This window comes from Eufriesea mexicana, unplaced genomic scaffold (assembly GCF_001483705.2).
Source record: "Eufriesea mexicana isolate 0111107269 unplaced genomic scaffold, ASM148370v2 scaffold474474897, whole genome shotgun sequence".
Classification (NCBI taxonomy): Eukaryota; Metazoa; Arthropoda; class Insecta; order Hymenoptera; family Apidae; genus Eufriesea; species Eufriesea mexicana.
The window spans coordinates 18,100-34,749 of record NW_016907931.1 but is presented as its reverse complement, the minus strand read 5'-3'; the positions used below and the strand labels follow the sequence as shown (position 1 = coordinate 34,749).

The window sequence follows — 16,650 nt, the reverse complement described above, 5'->3', positions numbered from 1 at the left end:
TCCGTATAAAATTCCTCGCGAGTATATCGAGTATCCAGCACCCAAATATTTTCCTTCCTCCGTTCTAAATTAATCCGAACGAATTCCAGGGAATCGGGCACGCGAGCAGCCCTTTCGACTATTTCCGCGAATTAATTCGCGCGATCCGAATTTCCACGGAGTCGATGTTCCGTGCAATTTGGTTAATTGTTCGCGCGTAACATTCATTATTTCGCTCGTCAAAGGGTTTCATCCGATTACGCGTAAACAGACACAGAGCAGACAAACTGCTAAACCGGGAAAACAATTGGTTGAAGCATCCGCAAAGAACAACGCAGCCTTATTAACCGGTTTAACGCGCGCGCGCGATGGCGGACTCGCTTTTGTTTAACGCAACCGGTTGCGATCTTCAACGGCTCAATTATAAAACGGAAATATGCCGATCCGGACTGTGTACACGCACAATACGGCGTTAATGATCGTTGTAAAGGATCCCGTTGTCAATTATGTCGATGATATTTATCCCTCTACCGCTGACGCGAGTCGTGAATGGAAACTAAGCAACAGATTGCTTTTCTCGTACTTCGGAGCAACGGTTTCAGAAAGTCTATCCGTGGCTGCCGCGTTTCATTCACACGGCCAATCGAGTTTACATCCGACATCTTCAGGTGACGTTCGTTAACGTGCAATCTCCTCTTTCACGACGAACTTGCCCTAGCCACGAGCAAGTATTTTAGCCTGGCAACCCCTTGGAGAGCGCAAGGATACGTGTCACTGTTATACCACACCGTGGTATCCGTTGCTTCCAAGACAAATTACCACCCCGGGGTGCTGCTTGATCGCCACGAAAGTGTCAGTTGATGAAAGACGAATCGATTTCGTCGAAGAATTATTTTTATCTTACTTATCTCCTTGGAATTTTTATCCTCAATTTCAATCTCGTTTAGTTTAATTTCGAATTTAGTTTAATCTCGTTTAAGTTGAGTAATTGACGCTTACATAATAATTTAAACGATACAGAAATTGCGTCAAATTAATCATTTTTGCGCAGGGTTATCAACTGTGTGTTTGATAAAACTATAGTATAATAAAATTAATGGGACTGTGTATCGTAAGAGGTTCCCATGATTAATTAGGATTGTAAAAGGAAACGAACGTGGAAAGGTAATGAACGAAACGTGGTTTCCCGTAGCAAGGCAAAAAACGATCTGCTTCATTTGCTCGTTAATACCACGAATGGGGTTCGTGTATGGTGCTAGCGTGGAAGCAAATACACGCTCCACAGTTTAACACCTGTGAACCACGAATTGCGAACTATCCTAATTAAATTTGAACACGTGGCATTCGATGCAGCGAGCAACGAGCAATTACTACCGCGCGAGAATTTTTGAAAAAAAATTCGCAGCCGGAGTGAACGATTAGTCAAGGCAAAGTTTAGGAATTAGTAACTTAACGTACAGGCTAATAACGAAAGATTAGGATAACAGAGGAGGTGGATAATATGAAGAAAGTTCTGAGAAATTCCTGGGTCTCCTGACGGTTGCAGGATTCAAGAATTTGCAATTATAATAGAAGCTGCTACACGGAAGCTGGATCCTTTTAGAGATTAATTTCAACGTTTCCTTGTATTGGAATTGTCTTCGTTACGATCGTGGAACATATCGTTCGGTATTAACTCGATCGTTGTTTAATTAAATTATATCGGGATGCTCGTTTCGTGCTTCCACGGCAATTCAGAAAGCGTGACTACGAAATTAAAACGTGACTCTGTGTTCTTCGTTTCTGTAAACATGCACGACGAAGCAAAGCTATTGTAATGAAGAATTCAATCAATCGCAGCTGGGACGGAATCCCATTTGATCGAAAAAGCGATTAATTCTAGACCTTTTAATATGCAGATTCTGCTAAAAGAAATATATTTATGCAAAGCAAATTGACTACCTAATCTATCGCGTTTCTCTCATAATTAAATTTAAATTTAAACTTCACGAAATATTATCCGAATAACATACGTAGATTGCGGATGAAAATTATAATGAAATTTCCAACTGAAAAAATCACAGAAATAAAAGCATATCGAAGGAAATGATGGAAAGTGGGTCCTCATCATCCGCTTCCAAATTGCTTCGCGGTATATACGGAAGTAATACAAGTATTCCAGCGTTATCATCCACCCTATTTCACAATACGGCTTACATTCAATCCTCGGAAAACAAAAAAGGGAAAACAAATGAGAGGGGAGACAGATCCCGAGGAAAAGTAATTCCACTCGCTGTCGTATCATCCCTTTATTTTTCCTCTCTCGATTTATGTATATACATGTACAATGATTCGGTATCGCCACAGTGTAGCATCGTCTTACACGCTACCTAACACCATTAAAAAGCCGCGTGTACGTGTGTTCGACGAACAAACGCGAGCGAAAGTGAACTCTCGCGTCGGCAAACACGTAGGCGGAAATAAGTGGGAAGCACGAACTTCAGCCTTCTGTGCCGTTAAATCCGAAACCGTGTACGGCTTTTTAATTCTCGATACTACTGCGCGTAAACACGTCGACGGGATGGAATGAGAAGATCAATGAGTGGCTGGATGGAAACGTACGAGGGCGTTTTTCAATTTCGAGACCCTTGACCCTTCATATCCCACGGAATCGCCGTTTTTATTTCACAAACCATAAATCTAACGCGTTACAAGCATTCCAGGGGTCGAAGGAACCGCGTGACGCGATGTAACGACCAGAGATTCCTCACTCGAAATACCACCTAAAGAAGCTTGATCGGTGACTTCTCCCAAAGAGAATCCGCGAATGATACGATTTGCTTCGCCACATTCGAAGGGCTCGAATAAAATTCTGGCCCTCTGCCCGACCCGAACGTTCACGTTTTAACGCGTTTGTTCGTCAAAAGTGCACTCGACTTATCGTTCTCTATTCGCCGAATCCATTCCGATCAGAAGGAAAAGAGATTCCCGGATGAGACGTTCGAATGAACACGCGCCAGGAATCGTGCCTGCCGCGTAGTCTGCTAAACCAGTTATACGTTCGATCGGTTTGCCAGATTTGCTCGTTCGGGTCTCATTTCCTTTCACGGCAAACGGAACCGCGGCACTCCGCTTCTAATCTACGAATTAGGACCCACCTATCACGCGGGTACTCTTATCGATTCGATATCCTCGATCGTTCATCGCGTCGAGTCACGAAGCGTTGTCAGATATCCGAAGGAGATATCCAAAGTAGCCGATACTCCATCGAGATACTCCGGGAATCGAGGATCCCTTCGAGCCTACGTGGACACGACACGCCAGGTACACCGAGATTAGGAATGTGGCCGATTGCGTTCGTGATTCGTGAAATTCCCTGCCAAGTATCCGACTACAGACCTACTTAGAGTTCCATCCCGTAATCTCTTTCAGATTCTACGTCCAACGATCCCGAGTTGCCCCAAAGTTAGCTCAAACATAGGTAAGTCGTCTAGAAATCTCTACCAGAAAAACAGCGTTACGATGGATAACCAATGCAATTAGTCGTAATGTATGATCAGGAAAATCGAGTATTCTCGGAAACTTCACGCGCTAAAAATTCAGTCCATCTCGCTAGGTCCTAATTTAATCGCTATGTTTAAAGCACCTAACTCTATGATAAGTCTGACAGAAGATCGACAGTGATATGTCAAATTTCGAACATAGTTCCCTCTACTCGATTCAATGCCACATTCGTTTCTCTCGATGCACCTGGATGTACCTGTGACGCGAACGTTTCTCATCTATCAGGATCATGATACAAAATACACGAATTCGAAGGTTCGAAAGGCGATCCTGGGAAGACCAACCCCGTGACGTTTGAAACAATCTTTGATGCACGCGTATCATTTCATCGATCACCATAGATGCTCGTGAGGCTAGACAGTGTGCAACTGACATTTTACATTCGCGCAAAGTGACCGGCTAACTGCTTTCGCGATCTAGCGAACCGTGCCTTACATCGGCGGTTGCTTGTCGAATTCCAGCTATTCCTGGCACCGATCGTCCGTGGCTCTGCGCCCTTTGACACGTCGGCCATGTTATCAGTGAACCGTACAATTGTCAGAGCACAAAAGATCGACTTTGCTCCCGCCGAATTTCAATATTCCGGATGAAAAGCTCGCGTCTTGAACCAAATGGCTCAACGACCACCGCGCTATTTTATAAATAGAGCCGGACTGGCGGTATCAGGAATACCGTGTAAAGTCGAAGAAAGTCGAGGCAGAAGAAAATTGTCCAAGATCGAACGACTGGCATTTCCATAAACGTGTCATTGAAATGAAAACGAATCGCGAAATTCGCCCGTGGATACGTCCATTTCGATGGAGGTATCTATGGACGCATTTGCTGCTCAGCTACATATGCGCTGCACCCGATTATCCGAATTGTGCTTCCAACGCGACTTTTGCGATTTGACAAAAAGGAACGATTAGGAAGGATGAGAAATATTAGAAATATTATAGAACTAGACAGTTTTAATGAGAAAGAGTACGCAGGGTTTGGGCTTATTTCGCGAATACGTTAATGACAGATCAACAGGCAACCGCGTGGATCGCTATTTTCTTCTCCTTTTTCTCCTCGACGATATTTGACTTGGAGATATACGAATTCGCGACACCACACTGCTGCGTTACGCTTTTACGTTATAGCCTGCTATTTTGCAAGTCCATTCGAGATGTCTGTACGAACGTACGTCGATACTCGCATCCGTGGTCGCGACCGGTCGATTTGGAGCAAACGCAACACGACGTCGTAAATATTTCTATTCGGAATCTAATAAGAACTAGTGTGCCGGAAGAAAGGAATCTATGTTCGCGTGAGTCGACGATAAGATTGTCTCGCTACGGGAAAAACGGTCGTGTAGAAACCGTATCAACTCGAACTGTGCGCCTTCAGTTTGATATAGAAAACAGAAAAACACGCGAGATAGTCGGATAGGGAGAATTCTTTCCCTCTCCTCTCCTTCACTTCTCTCCCTTTTTTCCGCACATCCCCGCTAAGACTGGATATTTGAATTTTCTCGAGCGGAACCGTTTACTTAATCTTGACACGATCGCGGTCGTTTATCCTGAAAGATTGCCGAGGCTCCGGAAGAATCTGGCGGAAAAATCTGTACACTGACAACTCTGCGATCCGATGGATCTATCGTGAATTATTTTCATCGGCCAACTTGCTAGTCGCTAGCATCGCTATCTCTATTAATTATCTAAATCGTCCGAAGGGGAAGAATTTTTAACTCTGAATTTTTACCGGAATGTCGAGATACCAAAAGCTAATTATAACCGTCTCCGGATAAAATGGCAAGTAAAATTAGAGAATTTGGTCGTCTGTCTAGTCTGCTTTAACTAGAAGTTGTTTCCACGAACGAGAAAGGAAAACTCGTGAGAGAATTCAAATCTCGTCTGTCCGTCGCATCGTCGCCGACGGCAGTTTCATCCTACTCGTTTTCCCACCAGTAAACAATCGAACCGCAGCTTATTCCATAGAAAAACTTTGTCGTTGCCCGGTCTATACGCGAATTAATCGAACCGTTTAAGACGACCAGCGGTTTCCAGCCGAATTGAGGAGAATTCGATCGGTTTTGACTTATACGCGGTGAAAGACACGAGAATACCTAGATTATTCACTGTGACGAGTGAAATTGCAACTATTTCCGCCTAACGTGTTGCAAGAGATGCGCCAGACATACTACACGCGACACGACAACGTCGAAAGCTTTGTGTGTTCCTGTGTTACTTACACCGTACAGCTTTATGCACGCGAAAACGAAGACCAGTCGCATATTATCTTTAATAAGAATCTAACAAAGAATCGTTTAAGAGAGGCGTTCAACATACGCGTTATTCGAGCCGCTTAAACACGTGTTTAACACCGTTGTTGGCTTGTACGTACACATAATCTACGTTGCACGATACGTACACTCGAGGCCCGGTCCAGTGCGACACAAGCAAACTGTCCATTATCAAGTTCAACTTCGAACAGTCGACCAGCGTTGTTTGAAGCTGAATCTTGAATCCATCATTCCCGTTTTCCTTTCAGCTCGTCGAGATGACAATAGTATGCATCGATAGAGATGAACGAGAGTTGCGTTATCGTGATACTTTGGAAGAGAAATGTCGGGTCTACACCCTGTTAATCCTTAAATCTTAGATTCTTCGACAGCTTCGTTTACCCCTTTTGAAAATAATTTCAATGTCAGACACATCGGGTTATCGATTGGTTTACGCTACTTGGTCTCGTTAATGTTTCTCCCTGGAGATCCCTCTTCGGGGTGTATCGATGATATGATATCGAGCGAAAATCGGAAGAAACGCGTGGAACGCAGTTCGCATCTCGTTCTGCCCCTTCGAGACGTCCCGCCGGTTCTTCTCAAACAATACCGAAAGCGGAGAATATTTTCAAAGAGTCTCTGATCGTCAATGCCGAACTTCTAGATCATATTTCCCGAAGCGAAACTTTTTCGATTCAAACTGGAATAATATAGTATTCAGCGGACGAACGGTTACGCGCGAAGAATGAACTGTAGATGCGTGGTGAATACATTTGAATCTCGAGAAAGAAACGGGGAAAAAAGATCGAAAGGGCTTTCGTTTAAAACTTTCTCTGAATTTGACGATCAAACATCGATTTTCTTCGTTATCCAACACGTTTTGCGTTCGACTCTTCGACTCTTACGATTTAAGCCTTTGTTTCTCGAGTCGATGAAATTTTCACGCTCCTCTTCGACTAGTCGAACCATGAAACAAACTTCTAAAAACCCGACGCTCCAGTGTTATAATACCCTCCGTCGTCTTCCAAGTTTCTTTGGTCTTTGTACTACTGCCAATTACCGCAGAATTAAGCAAGATGAACCCGGCCTTGTTTCATCTCCGAACTGCTTCGACCGACGTTCAACACCGCGTTGAAATACACGTGCTAGAGACAAGTCTGCTAATTTCAACAAAGATCCCCTCGTCGTTTGCAGACGAACTTCATTCAAATAGTGAGAACGTTACGTGCCTCTACCGTCAACATCCTTTCCAGGTCTATTCGTGGAAGAAATGAGCGAAGAACATTTGAAAAAGGAATTCCTGGCATTACCGTTCTATTATAGCTCAATGAATTTGAATAGTACATGCACAGTGGTGGCGCAACGACGAAAAAAGTTCATCTACTCTTTACCCTACCGGTTGCGATCTCAGTTCGAAAAGGAAAGTCTTCAGGAAGGCAATTCCTCTGTGTCGTCGACGTCGACGAAAAAATCGGAGAATTCCATTTGAAAGCTGGGACTGGATCTTCGTCGATCGCGTCAAAAGGACATCGACTATTCTCAACAGCCCACTCGTTTAGCTAATTCAGACCAAGGAAGACCGAAGTATGCTATTTATTCGCGAACAAAAACGAACTCGTTGTAATGATTCCAACGATTCTCTTCGGAATCCACTCCGGGTTTCAGTTGTTCCGAATTGCCGCCAGCTGTGCCAGAGCCGCAGCTACCGGCCAGTTTAAAACCTTGCTCTTGAAGCATGTCGAAAGCCTGCTCGATGGAGCTGTGCTTGAGGAAGAACCTGGAGGTGTAACGATTCGTGGTACCGTGGTCCGGATCCCGGCTTTCGTTTAGAGTCTCCCCAAACACGGCCCTGCAAAGAGCCACGCGGCCGCATACAAGAATCCTCGATAGCTTCCGGAATTTTACATCCGTGAGACCCTCGCGACCGAACGCAAAGCTTCCACGATAACCGACCGTTATGTATCCGGATGCTCTTTTCCCGGAAGAGGTCAAGGAACCGGAAGACTTGCCGTTCTCCACAATGGCACGTTCCAAGCCGGGCAAACCGTAAAAATTCGCTTCCTGTTTCAATCTTTCCTTCTCTCGAAACCCTTCCGGTAGAACCAGTGCCTGATTGCGCAAGAAATCGAGGACATAACGGAATAGTACCCCGTCACGGTCCAGGAAATATTTCCCCTTCGCATCTTTCTCTACCGGCGTTTTCCCCGAAAACAAAGCGGCCAGATGAGAATCGCCTTCTCGGGTGAGGGTGGTGAGAGCGGTGGTGTAAAATACACCGCCCACGTTCAACTCCACCACGCTTGGCACGGCTTCCTGTTGCTGGTCCGTCTGCTGTTGATCCACCATGCTTCTGACGCTTCTCTGATAGACTCGTCTCGTGTACAGCCGCGCGGTGCGACTCGAATCAGCGGCGAGCGAATGCGTGAAAACAATGAAGTACGGAGAGGGAAGGGAGAGGGGGGAGGAGATGCGATATATAACGAGATGACAATGACCAGTGGAAAAAGGGGAAACAACGTATATGCGCACGAAATCCCTGTGTTTATTCTCGCCTGTGCGACGATACCGAGTGCACCCCGCAAAGAACACTTCTCGAGACCACACTGCACACAGCACCCCGTGAGAGATCGCGTGAACAGCGAGAACGGGCCGATGTATCGGGTCAATGACCGAGGACAGCTGAGGGTTGAGACGAGGTTGACACACTCCAAGACAGATCTGACCCCGAAAGCGTGCTCTCTCGAAGCTGAAGACGAGAAAGACTGACGATGAGAGACTGCGCCTACGGTCGGTCGAGGAAAGCCGAGCTTAGCTCGGCTCCGTCGCTGCGCTTCCTCTCCTTGGCACTTGGCGCGCGCGGCAGGACGCACCACTCGTGTGTGTTGCGAAACCTGATACGCTGGCGCAGAAGGTGCACCGACAACGCGCGCCGATCCGCGAATGGCGAAACGCGCGCACCACCCCCTTGTCATTCGATCACTGCACGCGGAGCATCCGCGTGCTATCGTGACAACGAAATACCCTTTTTCCACTCGTGTTCTGGTAATTGATCACGTTATATTCCATCGGCCGATCACGCTTTGAGATCCCGCTTCGTTTGCTTCGAATTTTGCTCAGCGACATATCGTGGTTCATTTTACTCGCGAACAGCGAGTAACATAGAAAAAGAAAAAAATGCCGTTGTCCACTTACCTTTGAATATCGCGTGATTCCTTTTCCCCGTATAATTGTACTCTTGTTTCCTCGGCGTTTGATAATTGATTGCGTCGACTCGGTTTCTCACGTTTACAAGTTCCGCCATTGTTACAAACCGACCTAAGACGCGGGAAAGTGCCTGCTGGGTAAGAAAGTGCTGCTGGGTAATTTCTTGTCAAGCTACATTAAACATAAATACCAATTACCGTTAGACTTTTACTATGCGAACTACTGCTTTCCTATTATATACATGTATGTATTTATGTATAAAGAGAGAGGTATGATACGAAAGTAAAATCAAATCTTTACGTTTGATTAATTATATAGGTTCTGGATAATATATACGATAGATCGGGCTAAATTTTTCGACGTAGTCGAAAGAAATGATCGGTGAACATTTACCAACCTTGCAAGCATTTTGTTTATCCGCTTTTTATCACTTCCATGTTATTTCACTTTTATACGCGATAAAGTTATACACTCTTATAAAAGTATAAAAAACGTGACGTCGAAAATTTGCGATCAACACTTTTATTTCGTCATCGAACAATTAGCGCTCTCCCAATCACTTATCCCCACTCTCTGATCAACTAGTTTCACAAATGGCCGAAGTAGCGCGCCAATCAGTCAAGCTGAGTGCGTGAATTGGATGGCCAACGATGGCCGTTGTTAACGATGTGAAATCATTGCAATCGCCTTTTATTGCGTATTACAAATCAGTACGTTACAAGCATTGCTTTTCTTACATTACGCTAAATATGATCCCGCGGCGGAAACTAATGTCACGTTATAATTTTACTTGTGTTGTTACGCAGATCAACATATGTGAACAGCTTGCCCTTTCTTCGTCCATCGGAAACTGGGACGACAATTCCGCGGGATAAACCATCTTTGATCAATAGTTTGAATCTGACTGTCGTTCCAAAAAAACGAGATCCGAACGAGAAATGTCAGAGTCACGAAAAAGAAATGTCAGGGAAGAATCCAGAGGTAACATACTTAGAAATCATTCCTGGAGTAATGGACTTGACAGCGGAGATGAACAAGCTGGTGAAAATCAACGACTTAAAGAACATACAATCAGTCCAAGGTTCGTAAACTTATCGCACTATTTGTAGATACATTCGTGACAGTAATCGCAATTTCATTTTTATTTATAATTTCTCATCATTCGTGGAATATTATACTTGACATCATATTTCTCAAATACGGTAATATCATCATTCAAGTACTTTTCCGAAAATATTTTTAATTCGCTAAATTCAGTTAGTGGTAATAAAATCTATACTTTTTTTTAAATCTTGTACTCAATGTCACGAAGAAGATAAAACGTCCTTCAGATAAAACAAGGTATAAAACATTTTAAAAACTATTTACTTTCAAATAATCTATATTGAGCGAATAATCAAGCACTTAATATGATAGAGTAATGAATGTATTTCTTTAAATTTTCTGTATATAAGCAAAAAATACTGTTGTCGTTAATTCCATGGTCTGAAGGAGTCGGTTGTACCGAATCCATTAAATATAGAAGTGCTACCATAACATTTTGGTATATTTTACTTAAATTACAAAATAGCCTATATTTTTTGCTTATAGTCATCGCCGATCAACTATAACAGACGAGCCAGTTTGTAATATGACATTATTTGCTGAAGAAAAAATGCGTAGAAAACTTAAATTCTTTTTTATGAACCCTATTGAAAAATGGCAAGCAAAACGTCGTTTTCCATATAAATTCATTGTACAACTCATTAAAATTTTATTGGTGACGATACAACTATGCCTATTTGCGCATAACAACTACATACATGTAAATTATACTTGGGATAATCGAATAGCTTTCTCGCATCTGTTTCTCAGAGGATGGGACTCCAGTCTAGAGGTAACCTGTTACTTAGCAGTTATTTCTTTAAATAATGCCGATATAACTATTGACATTGAAATACATTAATTAATAAATATAAAATTTCTTTATATTATATATTTAATAATTTTTACTTTCAGGTACCAGCTTATCCACCTGTAACAGGTCCTTTGGCAATTTATAAACGAGATGATTTCTATAGGACAATTGATTATGCTTTAGATGGCTATTATAATCTTAGTAATGCAATTGGATCTTATTCATATACTGCCGAAAACAACTCGATTAGTCCAGCTGTTTTATGTTTGTATCAATATAAAGAAGGTATTATATTTGGTTTTAATGAAAGTTATGTTTTTGATAAAGAAATCATAGAAACTTGCATAAATATAACCCACCAGTTTCATAATGAATTTGGTACCATAGAGCTGTTATTATCAGAACAAAACATTAATGTAAATTTCTCGGCACTTGTTAGAGCTCATTTAATGTTTGCTTTAAAAACAGTCAATTTGAAGGCTGCAGGATCTATGACACCACCCGATTGCTATAAGTTTATTGTAAAAATCCATTTTGATAATCGTGATTTTGATGGTCAAATGTTACTTTCATTAGATACTGAACCAAAAAGGCTGCAATGTAAAGGTGATACACGTTATATAACAGATAGTCGTATTGAATCGACCTTAAGAACATTGTTAAATGTATTTGTAATATTTATTTGTTCTACATCTCTCGCTTTATGCTCAAGAGCTATATACAGAGCACAATTATTAAAATTTGAAACCATGAAGTTTTTTAAAAATGCCTATGGTAAGACATTGAGCCTTGAAGGAAGATTAGAATTTTTAAATTTATGGTACGTCATGATTATCGTTAATGATCTTTTAATTATCATTGGCTCAGCTGTAAAAGAACGAATTGAACGAAAACAATTTGGTAGTGATCATTGGAATATCTGCAGCATATTTCTCGGTACGGGAAATTTACTCGTTTGGTTCGGTGTATTAAGATACCTTGGTTTCTTTAAGACGTACAACGTCGTAATTCTAACTTTGAAAAAAGCTGCTCCTAAGGTAGCACGATTTTTAATATGTGCAATTCTTATTTATGCTGGCTTCACATTCTGTGGCTGGTTAATTTTAGGCCCGTATCATATGAAATTTAGATCACTCGCCACCACTTCCGAATGTCTCTTTGCTCTCATTAATGGGGATGACATGTTTGCCACATTTTCGTCAACATCATTTATGTCACCAATGCTATGGTGGTATTTTAGAATATACTTATATACATTTATTTCATTGTTTATATATGTGATTTTAAGTTTATTTATTTCTGTGATAATGGACGCTTATGATACAATCAAAATCTATTATCGCGATGGTTTCCCAAAAAATGATTTGCAAACTTTTATTGCGACATGTACAGATGAAGCGTCTAGTGGCCTTTATAGAGACAACTCTGAAAGCAGCGATTTATCAGAACTTTTAGATCGTTTTTGTTGTTGTCGAAAAAAGTTCTTTTACGGGTCATTCCCAACATCAGGTTCGGAATATTCAACACAATCAGAACAAACATGTGGAGGAGCAATCTGTATATAGTGCACTAAAGAATAATGATATGTTAAATAAATATTATGGCTCCATGGCAGATATTCGGTATTATAATGACAATTTTGTTGAATGAAGTATTTTTTGTAAAATTTACTATGTTGCATTTCTTTTCTTAAACGCTGCAATTGTGTGCCATTTTTATATTTTATATAAATATTAATAAGGATAAATAATTCGTTTTATCTTTGTTAGTGCATAATAAAACATTTCGGCATATAGGAACGAAACATAAATAATAATAAAAATAACTGAGTTGTTATTATTTATGTATGTAAAGTATTAGTGTATCCAAAATAATTCTAGAAAAATCGTTTCTGCCGAAAACTATTTTAGTGCAATGTATGAACATACATTAATACAAACATGATCTCTTCTTATGAAGAAACATTCACATGTATAAACAAAACTGTAATATGCCAAAGTAAATAATGCAAATAATACACAGTTTTATATATACATGAATTTTTAATAATTGTTTTTTAAAAAGTTAAGCAAAATTACTTAAATATATAACTAAGTATATATAAGAAAAAGTTATTTCTGCTAATAATATGATAAAATTTAGAGTTACAATAAGAAACAAAAAAAAATGTAGAGTATTGTTAGGTTTTATTAGGTATGAGTTGAAATTTGTAACTTAGGCATATTTGTACATTTATGGAATTTTATATATTGTATTTTATACAATGTGTATTGTATATGATACCTTGATACTCATATACTATTAACGAAATGAAATATGTTTTTCTTAATAGAAATAAACAGTAAAAAAAAATGTGTTATATAATGAAATATATTTATAATATAATATAGAATAAATAAAATTATAATTTTTTGACCACTTAATATTTTTTCTTTATTTTCCTCTACGTTATATTATATTGGAATGAAGCATGTAAAACCATTTATATTTTCGTTGAGTCATATAATCGCAATACATACTTTTAAATATTATTTAGCATACGATAAAATATTGAAATAATATAACCTAAAAAATATACTTAAGAGTTGTATATATGAATCACTTACAAGCTCTAAATTTGCCACTACAATAATATCAGTAAGTTCAGATATTAATAAATTTTTTAATTTATGTACAAATCTGTTGACATTTCTTTTCAATGTATTTTTTATTATGAAATAGATACTCTCACTTTCATTCTATCCTTGTTCAAGGAAAGAGAAAATGTAACTTTATTTGTTCGCAAGAAACATAAATGTACAATTTTATTATAACTTTAAATATAAATTGGGTCATTTATTACGATTTCAAATATATTATTAGTCTTTTTTATTCGAATTCATCTCATACAGAACACTGGTAAACAGAGTGCACTGACCCAAGAAACGAACAGAGCTGGTCACTGACCGTACCTAAACGCGATTTACTGTTTACATCCAATTTTACATCTTGAACTGCCAAGGTGAAGCGTGGCGTCAACACTCTGTTATTGTCAAACTTGAGTGTACGGCAGTGTCGATCACATGAAAATTAAATTACTTTTACGAAATAAAGTGCCTTAGGGAAATTAAACGTGGTATTCTCACAAAAATAATTATCAAAACCATTTTGCGCAAAAATGTCGAGAATAAGCCATACCGGAGCAGGATCAAACAAAGCCGAGCATGAATTCCTGTTTTCAAACAAAGAAGCGTCTGCCAGTGAACATAGTATCTCGAGTATGGTATCCAGTATTTCTGTTTCACAAGATGAAAATTTTCGTATGTCAAAGCATGCGGAAAATAGTCTTAGAATTATGGAAAAATATTTACACGAGAAACAATTGACAGATGTCATATTAATTGCAGGTAAATAATGGATTCCTTTGTCTTTAAATGATATTTATTACTAAACAATAAATCATACAATTTTAAATCAATGCAAGAGACCTATAATTATTTAAATAATATACGAAATACTGTTTTATTTTTTATTTAGGTAAAAGGCGTTTTCCTGCACATCGTTTAGTACTTAGTGCAAGTTCAGAATATTTTGCTGCCATGTTTACTAGTTCGTTGAGAGAATCTGCTCAAAATGAAGTCGAATTAATGGGTGTAGATGGAGATGCATTATGGACTTTGGTTTGTTATTGTTACACAGGTATAATTTTATAAAAAGCAATGTGATTATTTTAAACACTTATGAATATGGAAAAACTGAATTTTATATTTTTAAACATAGGTTGCATAGAATTAAGAGAAGATAGTGTAGAAACTCTTTTAGCAACAGCATGTTTACTACAATTAAATCCAGTTGTTAAGGCTTGTTGTCAATTTCTTAGAAAACAACTTCATCCAAGTAATTGCTTAGGAATAAGGATGTTTGCAGATACACAAGGTTGCTCAGATCTGTTAGAACATGCTCATGCATACACAACAAAACATTTTATGGAAGTTACAAAAAATCAAGAATTTTTATTATTATCTGCCAATGATGTTGCCAAACTTTTAGAGTCTGAAGATCTCAATGTTCCGTCAGAAGAAACTATTTTTCATGTATGATTTTCCATTATGTACATGTAAATAAAATATTAATATAACTAAAGAATTTAATTTTTAAAAATTATGTCCGATTAATGTATGTAACTATAAACATTGCTGCTATTATCTTCAGGCACTTATGACATGGTTGGAATATGATCCAGAAAATAGATGTAAAGATGCAAGCAAGTTATTGAGCCTTGTAAAGTTACCCCTATTATCACCTGCAGTAAGCTAAACATTTTTATGCATGTGTAGAAGCTATATAATAATTCAAATAAACTTTATCATATTATTTATAACTTTATTACATAGTTTATTGCAGATAATATTGAAAGCAATGAAATATTCAAAGATCAAAGAGTAGCACAGGAGTTGGTTATGGAGGCACTTAAGTATCATCTTTTACCTGAACGTAGACCATTACTTCAATCTGGACGTACAAAAGCTAGGAAAGCCACTGTGGGTCATATGTTAGCTATTGGTGGAATGGATGCTAATAAGGGTAAATGCATTTAGAATAAATGGTAAAATATGCATTTAATTGGTTTATTATTATTTTTGTTAGGTGCTACTTCTATAGATGCATTTTTTTTACGTGATAATGCTTGGAAATTTATGGCTACTATGAGTGGTAAAAGACTTCAATTTGGTGCTGCTGTTGTTGATAAAAAGTTAATAATTGCTGGTGGACGAGATGGGTTAAAAACATTAAATACAGTAGAATGTTTTGACTTTTCAACTTTCACTTGGAGTACACTACCAGCCATGAATATTCATAGGCATGGATTAGGAGTAGCTGTGTTAGGAGGACCTTTATATGCAGTTGGTGGTCATGATGGTTGGAGCTTCCTTGATACTGTTGAAAGGTGGGACCCAGCTACACGTCAATGGAGTTCAGTCTCTGCTATGTCTATACAAAGATCCACAGTTGGTGTTGCTGTTTTAAATGATAAGTAAGTTTTTAAATAATGTAGTATGTGTGTAGTTGCTATATTATATACCCTATATGCATATGTTCAGACTGTATGCTGTAGGTGGAAGAGATATAAGTTCATGTTTAAATACTGTGGAATGTTATGATCCACATACAAATAAATGGACACCATGTGCACCAATGTCAAAGCGACGAGGTGGTGTGGGTGTAGGAGTAGTAAATGGATGTCTTTATGCATTGGGTGGTCATGATGCACCTTCCAATAATCCTAATGCTAGCAGATTTGATTGTGTCGAAAGGTTATACATTTAATAAATCTATAATAGGTTGATTATATTACGGACACTGACGTACATATAAAGTCAGAGATTAATATATACATATTACAATTATTAGGTATGATCCTAAAACAGATACGTGGACTATGGTAGCCCCAATGAGTGTGCCGCGAGATGCAGTTGGTGTGTGTGTGCTTGGTGATAGACTTATGGCAGTAGGGGGTTATGATGGTCAACAATATCTCACACTTGTCGAAGCATATGTTCCACACCTTAATGAATGGGAACCGGTAAGAATCAATTTACATAAATATTTAACAGTAAAATATTTAAGAAAACTTTACTAATATTTTTGCATTACAAAATAATATATTTTAAGGTTGCACCCTTACATGCTGGTCGTGCAGGAGCTCCGTGTGTTGTTGTAAAAAACTTAAGTGGTTTTACATTTGATTAGTGGCAAAGTCCTACATATGCTCAAATATGGAATTTCAAAACTAAGCTGAAGT

At 39.0% G+C, this 16,650-nt stretch overlaps 3 protein-coding genes across 3 annotated transcripts; 2 read left to right on the top strand and 1 right to left on the bottom strand.

Annotated features, from left to right (window-relative positions):
- Nucleotides 1-6,854: 6,854 nt before the first annotated feature.
- Nucleotides 6,855-8,629, bottom strand: Ktl (BTB/POZ domain-containing protein Ktl). Its single transcript, XM_017897726.1, has one exon. It carries the CDS (start codon nt 8,111-8,113, stop codon nt 7,361-7,363), a length of 753 nt encoding a protein of 250 aa, XP_017753215.1. The 5' UTR covers nt 8,114-8,629; the 3' UTR covers nt 6,855-7,360.
- Nucleotides 8,630-9,583: 954 nt separating this feature from the next.
- On the top strand, nt 9,584-12,569 carry LOC108545885 (mucolipin-3). Its single transcript, XM_017897703.1, has 4 exons — nt 9,584-9,681; nt 9,778-10,052; nt 10,562-10,847; nt 10,970-12,569. The coding sequence occupies exons 2-4, from the start codon at nt 9,910-9,912 to the stop codon at nt 12,431-12,433; spliced, it is 1,893 nt and encodes a 630-aa protein (XP_017753192.1). The 5' UTR covers nt 9,584-9,681; nt 9,778-9,909; the 3' UTR covers nt 12,434-12,569.
- A 1,862-nt stretch (nt 12,570-14,431) lies between these two features.
- On the top strand, nt 14,432-16,598 carry LOC108545894 (kelch-like protein 5). The gene is made up of 8 exons (XM_017897715.1): nt 14,432-14,546; nt 14,628-14,941; nt 15,060-15,155; nt 15,242-15,431; nt 15,495-15,882; nt 15,950-16,162; nt 16,260-16,431; nt 16,521-16,598. Exons 1-8 carry the CDS (start codon nt 14,447-14,449, stop codon nt 16,596-16,598), a joined length of 1,551 nt encoding a protein of 516 aa, XP_017753204.1. The 5' UTR covers nt 14,432-14,446.
- Nucleotides 16,599-16,650: the final 52 nt, after the last annotated feature.